At 33.8% G+C, this 13,916-nt stretch overlaps 2 protein-coding genes across 2 annotated transcripts; both read left to right on the forward strand.

The window, feature by feature from the left end:
• Positions 1-527: 527 nt before the first annotated feature.
• On the forward strand, positions 528-3,457 carry LOC112720913 (protein FAR1-RELATED SEQUENCE 5-like). Its single transcript, XM_025772007.1, has 7 exons — positions 528-539; positions 646-1,753; positions 2,013-2,072; positions 2,190-2,621; positions 2,753-3,018; positions 3,192-3,251; positions 3,335-3,457. Exons 1-7 carry the CDS (start codon positions 528-530, stop codon positions 3,455-3,457), a joined length of 2,061 nt encoding a protein of 686 aa, XP_025627792.1.
• A 9,201-nt stretch (positions 3,458-12,658) lies between these two features.
• Positions 12,659-13,394, forward strand: LOC112720914 (uncharacterized). The gene is made up of 2 exons (XM_025772008.1): positions 12,659-13,103; positions 13,285-13,394. Exons 1-2 carry the CDS (start codon positions 12,659-12,661, stop codon positions 13,392-13,394), a joined length of 555 nt encoding a protein of 184 aa, XP_025627793.1.
• Positions 13,395-13,916: the final 522 nt, after the last annotated feature.

A 13,916-nucleotide genomic window follows, 5' to 3' on the forward strand; every position in this document is an offset into this window, starting at 1 on the left:
ATAACAGTAAACATGTTCTATGATTTTCTTGGGGTTGGAGGTACATAATTTCCAAGGGTTAGGAAAGTGAGGCTAATCTAGTTAATAGGTAGTGTTGTGTTTTATGTAGTTGTTTTGTTTTGGTTGGGTTTGTGATGCATTCAAATGCAGTCTGTTGTTGTAGGGTCCTGTTTTGCGTTCTCTTTTGTACAGTTAGTTCCATAAAAGCCTAAAAGTAACTAAAGTAAAAAAGTGCAATCAATAGAGGGATGAACAAACAAATATTTGGAGATATATATATATATATATATATATATATATATATATATATATATATATATATATATATATATATATATAGAGAGAGAGAGAGAGAGAGAGAGAGAGAGAGAGAGAGAAGGAAAGAGATTAATATTGTATGAACATTAAACATGGGATTATCTTTGTAATTTTGCACACATGAATCAGACATTTTGCACCTACTTTAATAAGATTTTGTACATTTTACTCAGCACAATTTGCATCCAATGTAATTATTTTTTGCACACATGAATCAGACAGTTTGCACCCACTTTAATGAGATTTTGCACACATGACTTAACATAGTTTGCACCTACTTTAATCAGATTTTGATTTACTATCTGATGTATGCTAACTTTTTTACAGTATGTGCCCAAGGTTGGCATGTGTTTTGGAACCATTGAAGATGCAAATCAATTTTATCAGAATTATGCCAAGCGCGTTGGTTTTGTTACTAAGATAAGGTTTACCCGAAGAGTTGGTAAAGATAAGGTTCCTAAGAATCAAATGATCACTTGCAATAGGGAGGGAAAACGCAAGTCTAGAGTTTCACCAATAGAAAAGACCAACCCTAGAACCAACTACAATTGCCCCGCAAGGATTTCTATTAGGTTGAATAAGGAGGGTCTTTGGATTATATCGAAGGTGTGTTTGGATCATTCACATCCTTGTGATCCAGAGATGACAAAACTGTTGACACGTAATAGAGAGATGACTATGCACATGTGTCGAGTCATTGAGAGGAATGATGAAGCAGGTGTGAGACCAAGCAAAACATATCAAGTATTGATGGGTGAAGCGGGGGGTTTCTCTAAGATAAACTTAATGGAAAAAGATGTTAGGAACTATCTCAGCAGAAAGGTACGCAATGTTACGGAAGAAATGGATGCTAGGGAGATGTTGAAGTATTTTACACGGATGAAGGATATGAACTCTGATTTTTATTTTGATATTGAACTTGATCAAAACAAGCGTCTCAAAACTATATTTTGGGCTGATGCTCGAAGTAGAGCAGCATATGAGTACTTTGGAGATGCAGTTTCATTTGATACTACTTATAAAACCAATCGTTACGATATGCCATTTGGTTCCTTTGTGGGGGTTAATCACCATGGTAACTCAATGCTTCTTGGGTGTGGTTTGTTGACAAAGGAAAATCCAGGCTCGTTTACTTGGTTATTTAATGCTTGGCTTACATGTATGCATGGAAAGGCTCCTAAAGGCATTATAACAGACCAATGCCTCGGAATACGAGCTGGAATTGAGAATGTGATGCCAGAGACACGTCATAGGTTATGCATTTGGCACATTACAAAAAAGATTCTAGAAAAATTCAAAAGACACAAGAGATATGAAGAGTTACAAAGTGATTTAAATAATATTGTTTGGGAGTCTATTTCAGAAGATGATTTTCAAAATCAATGGGAAGATTTTCTGATTGAATATGATCCAGAAGATAACAAGTGGCTATCAGGTACTTCTCTAAACATGAATTTTTATATTTTGCACATAGAAATTAGCATATTAGTATTTAAAAAGTATCAAGTGGCTATCATATTCTATTTGCTAGAATTCTAACATGTGTTTGAAGATGCCTCTAGTACAATTTTCTTATTCTAATATTTTTTAAGCTTTAATGCATTACTAACATGTTTATGACAATATTTGCATCCACTTTTGTTAAGTTTGCTTACAAATTTTTTTTATGTATATTTGTTTACTATGATACATAGATATCTATGAAGAAAGACATCGATGGGTTCCAATTTTTCTTGACAACTTTTTTTGGGCTGGTATGAGATCTACACAACGAAGTGAGAGCATGCATTCCTATTTTGACAAATTTTTAAATAACAAGAGCTTGTTGATTCAATTTGTCAAACAATATGACAATTGCCTTGGATGAAAAGAGCAACAAGAAAGGGAGGCTGATGTTGAAGACTATAAATCAATAATACCTTATGCCACTAATTCCTTAATAGAGAAGCAATTTCAAGGTGCCTATACTAATGCAAAGTTTAAGGAAGTACAAAAGCAATTTAGAAAGAAAGCAAATTGTATTTTGCACCTTATGAAAGCAGTTTCTACATCTAAAGTCTATTCTATTTTGGAGGATGTATCTACTTCTAAAGAGAGGGTTTATGAAGTTAACTACAATGCAGAAACGAAGGACATTACATGCATGTGTCAAATGTTTGAATCAAGAGGCATATTATGCCGTCATAGCTTGGTTGTCCTAGGGCATGAACGCATGAGAGAAATTCCAAGAAGATACATTTTGGACCGTTGGAGCAAACTTGTGAAGCGAAGACATAGTGATATTAAGAGCAGCCATGATCCAAGTTTGTTGAATCCAAAAACAGAGAGGTTTGATGATTTATGCTCCCATTCAAACAGTGTTGCTCAATTTGCATCCCAAACAAAGGAAACAAGTGATATCTTATATCGTTATCTTGATATGGCTATGGCGGAGTGTCAAAAGCACATGTTGCTAACTCATCATCTAATGCCAATGAGTTAGATAATTTGCTTACATTAGAAGATGGTGGTAAAGATGGTGGTAAAGATGTATTGTCCATTTTTGTAGGAGGCTGTATAATAAGCATTCAAGATATTAAAAGCCCTCCTTATGTTTCCACTAAGGGTCGTCCAACAAATAGGCTAAGATCTGAAAAAGACAAGATGATAAAAAAGAAGACCGACGCAAAGAAGAGGAAAAGTGAGATAACCGAAAAAGAGGTAAAACATTATTTTATTTTTGTTACCCATGCTATTTTTTTACAATTATTTAAATAGACTTTAGATGTAGAAACTACTTCCTTAAGGTATATATAAAGGATAATCAGTTGTACTTTATAGCCATGCTGTTATTACTTACACTTGAGTGATAGCTTTTTCTATTGTATATAAAGGATAATCAACTTATTAGAGATAGTCAAAGTCTCTCTTTCAACGAACAGGTTCATCCAATAGTTTGTGATTTTTGTGATTTATAAACATATCAATTTTATATATGTGATCTAATATATTTGTTTTTTCTTTTAAATTGTTTCAGCTTCAAGATGCTAACTACCATGTTAATGAGGGATTTGAATCTGATTCAATGGGAGGATCAATGGGAGGATTCATGTCCTTATTGAACTCAATCCATTCATACCAATTCTCAAATGTCGATTGATAGCAAAATAATGTCGAACCAAAAAGAATTTTATTTGGCAATACATTAAAGAGTTCAATTAGCTGATGATTTATGAGACAATTATTATTTTGGACAAGAAATAATAAAATTGATTAGTTTCAAACTCCAATACAGTAGCTTGCTGCTCCTGTTATTCCATTTATCAGTAATAATAATTAATTTGTATATATAACTATATTAACTAATACCAAATCTATAGCTTGCTAACTTACCCAATTGGACAAACTGCAGTTTTTATCTTCCAAGATTCTTTTCTATATAAATTAAAACAAGTACCAGTTACAATAATAATAATAATAATTATATATTAAGAACGAGATGATGGAGAAATTTGTAAGCAAAATAACTATGGATATATGCATATATGCTTCATTAAAATGGGTGTAAATTAAATTTGTTTATAGGTACAAAATTAGTTTGTAACTAGTATTTTATCCGTAATACTATTACAGGAATATAAATCTTTTTAAATTATGTCGGTCCTAATATTATAGATTATGACACGAAAAATTTATAGCATTAAACTACTTTTATAAAATAGTCGTAAGGGACAAAAGTCCCCGTTGGCTATGAAGACCAGAGTATTAAACAAAATTAAATAATAAATTTTTTAGTTATTATTTTCAAATGAAAGAGTTTAATTTTTTTATTTAATTTTAATATTCGTTATCTAAAATTTGAAAGAATTTAACGTGTATATTTTTAATAAATTTGTTATACTTGCTATTTAAAAATAATATTTTTTCTACATAAATTAAACTATCATGTGTGCAAATTGTCTCATTCATGTGTGCAAAATTTCAATAAGGTAGGTGTAAATTATTTGAGTGAGGTGTGCAAAATCTCATTAAGACGGGTGCAAATTATGTTTAAGACGGGTGCAAATTGTGCTTCATAAGGTGTGCAAAATCCTGTTAAAATGAATGCAAACTGTCTGATTTATGTGTGCAAAATCTCATTATAATAGGTGCAAATTAAACTTATTTATAGATACAAAATTAGTTTGTAATATAACCCCACTCATGCTTCCTGATATGAGAATGAGATCATGGGACATAACAACTACTCCAATTTATATATAAGATCATATAGGATTCATACATAGCTAAAAAAAGAATCATTCATTCATTGAAAACTGAAAAGTCTCTCTTGTGTTTGCTTACATTATATGCTACAGTGCAACTCTTTCTTTCCTAAAAAAAGCAACACACAATGGAAAATGTGCAAAGTAGCATGCACTTGGTTCTCGCAACTAATGCCAAAGCCAAGGTTCAAATGGACTCCTGAACTTCCCCAAAGATTCATCGAGGCAATTAATCAGCTTGGAGGTTCAGAAAGTGAGTGCATACTATATAGTAAAAACTATAAAACAAATCCTTTCTACAAAACAAGTATATCTAATGATCCCTTGAACTCTGTTATATACAAAACAAGTATATCCAATAACCCCTAAAAAGAGATGGTAACTCTAAGTCTTGAATTTTAATTTTTGCGCTTCTTAACGAGAGCTTTCTTTCTAAAGCCCTTCCCAGCCGAACCAAGGCATTCGATCATCAATTCATCAGTATTACATACTATGTAAGGAATTGATTGAGCTGGAGTTGACTTTACCACTCTATATTTCTCTGATTAATTTATAACATCCTTAAGAAAAGGCATTTGAAGGTGATGTAAGCATTTGGATGACCAATTGCTTCCTTAGATTAACGCACTCAAACTGCAATAACAATGTTCACAAAGATCATAAAGTATAAAAAAACATAAACATCAAAAGCAAAAATAAAACTATACAAAAAAACATTTACTTCCTCCCATTCTGGCATGTTGGACACATTAATCTCGATACTACTAGGATTTCACATTTCTACCCATTTTATTACAAACAATCCGCAATCATAGCTGAAAAAACAATTGAATTAAAATTTGGTTAGTCTTATCATGTGCATTTTATATTATTTATAATATAACATAATTAATATAATGCTTACTTATTTGATTGTCTAGGAAGATTCAAATAAATTGGGATCGGGTCATTCTTTGGTAGCTCATAGTTCGGCACAGCTATCGAGACCATTTGTTGAATCAATTTGCTCTAGAAAAAGGTTCATTGTTAATAAATAAAACTATTAAACCACATAATATAATATCATGTGAGCAAAACGAAATTATACCGCATATATGTCTAAGTGCACCCTATCTCCTTTAGCCTCTTTATACAAGAAATCCAAGATAAAAAGTCTCTTTTCATAGATGTCATAAGCATATAGCCACCAGTGATAGTCATAGCAGCACGGCACCAATAACTGCATTATATCATATTTTCTTATTAGAAGTGAAAGTCTTGACCAACAAATCGATTTATAATTTAACAAAGTAATGATGAAATTGTCCAAAACCATAAGTACCAAAGGATACAGAAATACTTCTCATGATTAGGGTCAGCGGATTCAAATGAGGCAAAAGGAGGCATCACTAACTTTAATGTATAAACAAAGAGAAGCTCCAATGCCCATATATCAAGTATAGATTCAAAAACAGAGGATAGCATTAAGTAATATATTCACGTCTTTAACTTTATATGGCCAATTATTGTTATTAGTCTAAAAACAGAGGATAGCATTTTTGTTTCATTTCTGTTCCATTATAAATATTTAATAGCATTCAAATGAAAAAAATTAACACAAGGTAACAGTGACAGGGTATGTGGATAGAAACAGGGTTCTGAAAAAAGTGCAGAGCACAGGGAATAGACACACCCAGAATTAAATAAAGGTAAACATTTTGGGTCTAGTACTATAATCTTAAGGGATTCAACTATGGTAGAGAAGTTTCAACTATGACAGGGAAGGAATGAAATTAATCCACAAATAGCATGACACCAACAAAATAAATACATAGCAAATATAGCTCTGGCACAAACAAAAAAATTAACACAATACATAGAGAATAGTTTTAGTTTTACTCACCCATCTATGTTTTGGAATTTCCTTTTGCTCAAAGAAGCTGTCACCATTCTTTCCAAAATCATCGGGAAGAAGTACATAACTTTTTTTCTTTCTTTTGACCAAGTGTCCCCAATGTGAGAACATCTCTCCTTATATATAAAGAAATAGTTAGATTATAAAGTTTAAACTCTCCAATTATAAAACTGAAAAAGTAGTTTGTAACTTTGTATACACACCAAAACTAAAGCATTTATGCAATAGACGTCAAAGCTAGGTGGCCTTAATTTGTTGAAAAAAAAGACCATATAATTCAGAACCTTCATTTTACAATGTAATGTTAGTTCCAAAACATAATACACATAAAAAAAAAAAAAAAAACAGAAACATGTCACAGTCAAGAAATCTAACCATATTGTTTATCTGATGTCTTGCCAACATTGACATGATATCCTCCCTAATAAGCATTGCTCTAGGTATGTCTTTTAAGATGCACAAAGTCTCATCCTTATTCAACCTATCATCTGTTGCCCAAAAGTATATCTTATCCTTATCTACTTCTGTTAACTTATTGTCCTCTATCACATTTTCTTCTTCCCCTATTTTGTTTTTCTCATCTATCACCTTTTTTTCTTCCCCTATTTTGTTTTCCTCATGTATCATTAGGGAGAATGATGGAATTGATGGTCGCACATGTTCTTATGTCTTCTTGATTGGAGAAGGTATATAAATATCACAGTCTTCTATTTCTAAGAATGCTTGGACTGCACTTTGCACAATTTCTCTCCATTCAGGTTTTATTACATCATCTAAAACATAAAACAGAACATATACACAAAAATTATATTAACGTATGCACACAAAAATGAGATTTAAAATAGAGAGAAATTAAAATCTAAATAATAGGAATGTGAGTGCAAACTATGATTCATGTGTGCAAAATATCATTAAGGTGGGTGCAAAACATCAAATTCATGTGTGTAAAAATTCATTACATAGGGTGCAAACTTGCTGATTCATGTGTGTAAAATCTCATTAAAGCAAGTGCAAATTATCAGATTTATGTGTGCAAAAAATCATTCAGATGAGTGCATAGTGTGCCGAGTAAGGTGTGCAAAATCTCATTAAATCGGGTGCAAAACATCAAATTCATGTGTGCAAAAATTCATTACATAGGGTGCAAATTTGCTGATTCATGTGTGCAAAATCTCATTAAAGCGGGTGCAAATTATTAGATTTATGTGTGCAAAAAATCATTGAGATGAGTGCATAGTATGCCGAGTAAGGTGTGCAAAATCTCATTAAATCTGGTGCAAAATATCAAATTCATGTGTGCAAAAAATCATTACATAGGGTGCAAACTTGCTGATTCATGTGTGCAAAATCTCACTAAAGCGGGTGCAAATTATCAGATTTATGTGTGCAAAAAATCATTCAGATGAGTGCATAGTGTGCCGAGTAAGGTGTGCAAAATCTCATTAAATCGGGTGAAAAACATCAAATTCATGTGTGCAAAAATTCATTACATAGGGTGCAAACTTGCTTATTCATGTGTGCAAAATCTCATTAAAATGGGTGCAAATTGTTTGATTAATATATGCAAAATTACATAACAAAAATCTCATATATATTCACATAATACATAATGCAAAACAAGAAACACTAAGAACTATAATTTATACCCATATTGCTAGGCGATCGCATTGGCGATCTCATGTTGTTTTCATCTTTTTTGTCTTCCCTATTAAATCAATAAAAACAATAATTAAAGATTTGTAAAACAACAAATAAAAAAAAAATCATAACTATAAAAAAGCACATACACTATTTTTACCTTGTTTTGACCTCCTTCTCCTCATCTTGCTTTGCATCACTATAAAGAAGCACACACTATATTTTACTTTACATTCTCTTTTATTATAAAAGATAAATCAAAACTAATTTTCACCTTTCTTTATCTTTTTGCTCATCTGATACATTGTCATCTTCCTTTGACATTTTGTTGTCATTATTTTGTTCATCAAATCTATAAACAAGAAATTTAATTAGTGATAAAGAGTGTTTGTAATACTCATAGGCTTCAATCCTTTCATTTACAACATCCCAAAACTTTATTTTTTTTTACCTTTCTTTCTTTTCGTTCATTGTGTTATCTTTATTAAGCTCCTTCGCCCCCCTCCCCCCCCCTTTTCTTAGCCAAATTAGTTGGTGCTCTTGTTGTGTTCTTTGCAAATTTAGCATCAACAACACCTTGCTTAACTAAAAGGGTAACAATACCCTAAAATAATAGTCACATAGATTATATTATACACTCATCATATTATGAAAAACAGAAAAAAAAAATCTAGAAAAGGCTCATGCAGTTTAGTTTAGTTTCAACTTTGTTATTTACCATTGTAATTGTATTCTCTGCAGTTTGCACCAAACTTGCCACTATTTTTCTTTTATCACACTGCATTCAATCTTTAGAGCAAATAACTACACACTAATTCACTAATAAGCACACCATAAAACAGCACAATTAAACTCACAAGACACTTAAAAGAAAAAAAAAAGTTCTTGCATTACATTATAAGGCAATTACATAAAGTAATTAACATAAAAAAAGAAAATCAATGCACTCAACAAATAAGCAGCACTGGAGAAGAAAATCAACTGATGTAATTAGGAGCACTGGAGCAGAGTCCACATCTGCACTCAACAACCTTGGAATGTCATTTTACTAACTTCTAAAACACGACATGCAAATATAAGACTTAGAATAAAATTGAGGCACTATCATAACTATAACTATGCCATTTGAGCATTCTATATAGATAGCAGGATTTCAACAATTAGGAATTCAACACAGTTATATGTATCTCAAACAACACACATCACACATCACACAAGAACACATAAAGGATCAAACCTAATTAATATATTTCCTCTTGGATAAACAAAACGTAGCTGATAACTAGAAGTGAAAAGAATTCAACTTAGAAATGTGCATTAAGGGGTTCATTAATAGAAAGAATTCTGGATATTATAAGCAATCATCAATTTTTTAAAAAAAGAAGCGGATTAACAAGATAAAATAAATAAAACAAACCATCGGCCTTTGCTTTGATGACTCCTGTGTCAACTTCTTTGCAAGTTTTTCTTTATCCCAATAAGCAATCCATGGTGGTGGAGGCCCCATATAATTTTCCTTATCTCCGAATATGTCTTTGTGGTAATAGATAATCTACAAGCAAAATAATAAATATAATGATTATCATCAAAAAAGAAATCAAAAAAGGAAAAAAGGATAAGTACATTAGACCGATTACCATCAAAACATAAAGACAACCATTAATACTTAATGTATTTTTTTTCCTTGAATTTTTGAACCCCTTTCATAAGCTCATCATGCACAAATCTTGCCCAATTGTATCTTGTGATATTCTCTACATCAACAATGGCACGTAAGTGCTTTGGGAATGTGACAGCGCTACTTGTTGGTGCCAAAAATGAGCTAATAATGAACATTATAAATGCTCTCCTAAAGTAATCTCTCCCTTTGGATGTTGAATAATTACATTCTCTTGAATGTAATACTTCTTGTAACCATGGGCTTGTCACAGACTTGAACGGGGCAACTAATCTTTTTTGTTCTGAAGTCCAATCTTCTTCTTCTGGAAAACTTTTACCAATTGAAGGTAATCCTAGTGCTAACCCAATTTTGTCTGTTGTCACATCGATATCCCCCACCACTAATTCCAGTTTGCTTGTTGTTGTGTTATATGCTTTAGCAAGTGCGATGAATAACCGCCTATTAATTTTCCAATCTTGAATAGCCTTCATGGATGAGAATCCCATTTTATCAACTTCAAGTTTTTGCTCTTTTGTAAGAGAATTTATTGTTGTGAAAATCGAAACAGGAGAACAACGACATTCTATCAATTTCTGCAAACATAAAGTAAAAAATCTTCACCCAATTTTAACCATAAGAAATAACAATAATAATAAATCTTATTAAACTGGGTGCAAATTGTGCAAGTAAGGTGTGCAAAACTTGACTAAAGTGGGTGCAAATTGTCAAATTGATGTTGCAAAATCCAATTAAAGTGGGTGAAAACTGTCCGATTCATGTGTGCAAAAAATAATTATATTGAGTGCAAACTGTGCTGAATAAGGTGTGCAAATCCTCATTAAAGTGGGTGCAAACTATCTGATTCATGTGTGCAAAATTTCATTCATATGGGTGCAAAGTGTCCTGAGTAAATTGTGCAAAATCCCCTTTTAAATGGGTGCATACCCGAGATTCTAGTTCTTCAAGAGTTTTCTGCTGCATTTTCCTTCTAGTTCCTATTTCAGATTTCTTTGTATTTGTACTTCTTCGTGGCATCTTAATATCTGGATCTTTTTCCATTTCAAATAATCATTGCATATTATTAAGAAACATATTATTAACACAAACACATATAAATAACCTAGTAATCAATTGTGCAGTAGCCATTATCAAAGCTCTACCACAACAAAGCTGTACTAACAACTGAGATAATAACTTAATGAATATTTTCAAAGATTTATAAATTAAAAGTTCCAGCAATATTACTATTATGATTCATCTGCATTCAATGTCATGTGTTTAACCTTTGACACTCCAGAACATTCTGGAAGCTTAAGTGTTCAGGCTAAAGAAAAAGTATCACCCCAGAAAAGTAATAATAAAGGTAGAAGAAGAGAAAGAGTTAAGGGTTGTTGGAGGGACAGGTTCTTTTGCATTTGCTCGTGGCATTGCGGTAATTTCTCAAACAGGTGGTGGGCAATCTACTCACGAAAATGGTGTTGCTGCGTCTTATCATGTTAAACTTCAGCTTCAATTTCTAAAGCTCTACCACAACAAACCTCTACTAACAACTGAGATAATAACTTAATGAATTTTTTCATAGATTTATAAATTAAAAGTACCTAAGTTTCATAAACTAGATATGATGAATCAAAATCAAAATCAAAATCAAAATCAAAAGAAATTTTATTATAGAGTACTTAAAGATTTTTCATGAATAGACAGGAAACATTGAGTAATATTTTTGGGTGTCATTATGAATTTCTCGTTGCATATTTTGAATGGATACAGAATGATGGACAGCAAGAAGGTAAGAGTTGAAGAAAGCAATAAATGAACAAAAATCAAAACTCATTAACCTTCACATTAATCTTGAAGAAGCATCATGCATTACTAGAAACGAAGGAGAATGGATAGAGAGCTGAGAGATGCTGTTGCAGAGAGTAACGCCGCTACTATTGGAGACGCTACTTGGGATGGACAGCGAGCTCAAGAATGCTGATTCGTGTTGAGCGTGCTCCAGCGTTGAGAGCAACAAAGATGGCGCGCAAGGGAGTAGAGGAGAGACTGTGTAAAATTTTGGGGAAGAAGAAGAGAGCGTGGGAAAGGAGCGTGAGTACACGCTCTCTATATGCATTTGGGCTTTATTTTGTTTGAGGTATAAAATTACTAATGCTGGTTGTTTGCTGGCCCGAAAGTTAGAAAACTGCTGGCCCTCTAGCGGTGCTCTTATAATAATGGTATAGCTAAAATAGCTTGCATTTATATTAATAAGAATTCTGATAGGAGAAAATAATTCAGAACATCTGGCTGTATTAGAGGCCAGCTTCAATTCACAGTTAGGGGGAGCAGTATTCGAAAGATATTAATCTTTTCTACCGGTGCGAGTGTCTCATCATAATCTTCTCCGTATTTCTGGGTGTAGGCCTTAACAACTAATCGGAGAGGCTCGTATCCCTCTCTTTCTATTAGCTCCATGCGTAGCTTGGATCTTGACGCCATGTATGCACTGGAGTTTTCCGAATATGCGAACATAGGTACATGAACAGTGGGAAATATGTTTCCTTAATTTTGTATTGACGAATCAATGAGCGACAATTTATTATTGTTATAGGTGTTGCTGACCCTGAGGATGGGAAGTTCCGGATCAGAATGGAGTACAGTTTTAGAAAATCAATCATTGTGGCAATTCGGAGTTACACTATCTTCAAAGGAGTCGATTACGTTGTTTACGACTCCGAGCCATAGATGTTCTATGCAATATGCAAGACTTATGGACGTGGGTGCGATTGGCTTATCCGAGCCAGCTTGATACAGAAGAAAGCTTGCTGGGAGATTCGAAGATACAACGGAAGGCACACGTGTTCCATGGGAACGATCTCATAGGATCATTTCAAGTTGGACTCAAACACGATTGCTGAGGCCATGAAGCCGTTGGTTGAATCTGACCCATCCATAAAGGTGAAATCTATAATTGCAGAAGTCCAGGCAAGATTCAACTTCACCATTAGTTACCAAAAGGCTTGGTTGGCAAAGCAGAAGTCTATAGCGAAAGTCTTCGGTGGATGGGAAGAATCTTACGGAGCTCTGTCATTGTGGTTCTCCGTAATGGTTCAGAAGATGCCTGGTTCACAAGTCCAGATAGAAACACGACTCCTGTATAATGGGAGTGAAGAGGTGACTGGTGTCAGAATACTTCATCGGGTATTCTGGAGTTTCAATCCATGCATTAGAGCCTTCAAATATTGCAAGCCGCTGGTTCAAGTTGACGGCACCTACCTATACGAAAAATATAAAGGTTACCTTTTAGTTGCAGTTGCACAAGATGGGAATAAAAACATTGTGCCAATTGTCATTGCCATCGTAGAGGGTGAGACGACTGATGCGTGACACTTTTTTCTTAGTAATTTACGAAGGCATGTTGTAAGAAGAGACAACGTGGGTATAATCTCCGATCGTCATGAGTCAATCCGGGCAACAGTAAACCGTAGTGGAGAAGATTGGAAACCTCCAAGAGCATGGTGGATGTTTTGTATTCGGCACATTGGTAGAAACTTCTGAAGGGAATTCAAGGTCCCATATTTGCAAGCTTGTGGTCAACGTTGCGTATTCAAGGACGGTGGAGGAGTACAACATCAATTACAAGAGGTTGCAAGAATGAGGCGAGGCATATGCCCGTTGGTGCGACAACATCGACCTACCTCAGTAGGTGTTGGCAATTCGAGGGATATCGATGGGGTCACATGACAACAAACCTTGTCGAGTGCATTAATTCAGTGTTGAAGGGTGCCTGAAATCTGCTTGTCTTGGCGCTCGTCCGAGCAAGATATTATCGGTTGAATGAGCTATTTACGCGGAAGAGTTCTGAGACTTACCAGCGCAAGCGTGCTGGATTTACTTACTCTGAGTTTTCCACTTAGCAGATAGAGTCAAATATGCAGCGTGTAGGAAACATAGTCGTGCACCGGTTTGATAGAAGAAATGAGGTGTTTGAGGTGCGTGGAATGCCAAGCAGATGAGTGTTAGTAGTTGATCTTACACAACGAAAATGCAACTGTGGGCATTTTCAGGTGGAGCGACTTCCATGTTGCCATGTTATTGCATGTTGTGCTGACCACCGCCTCGATTGGCAGGTGTATGTTGGTGATGTGTACAAGATGTTGCAATTTTGCAAGGTCTACCG

This window comes from Arachis hypogaea, chromosome 11 (genome assembly GCF_003086295.3).
Source record: "Arachis hypogaea cultivar Tifrunner chromosome 11, arahy.Tifrunner.gnm2.J5K5, whole genome shotgun sequence".
In the NCBI taxonomy this organism is placed as follows: Eukaryota; Viridiplantae; Streptophyta; class Magnoliopsida; order Fabales; family Fabaceae; genus Arachis; species Arachis hypogaea.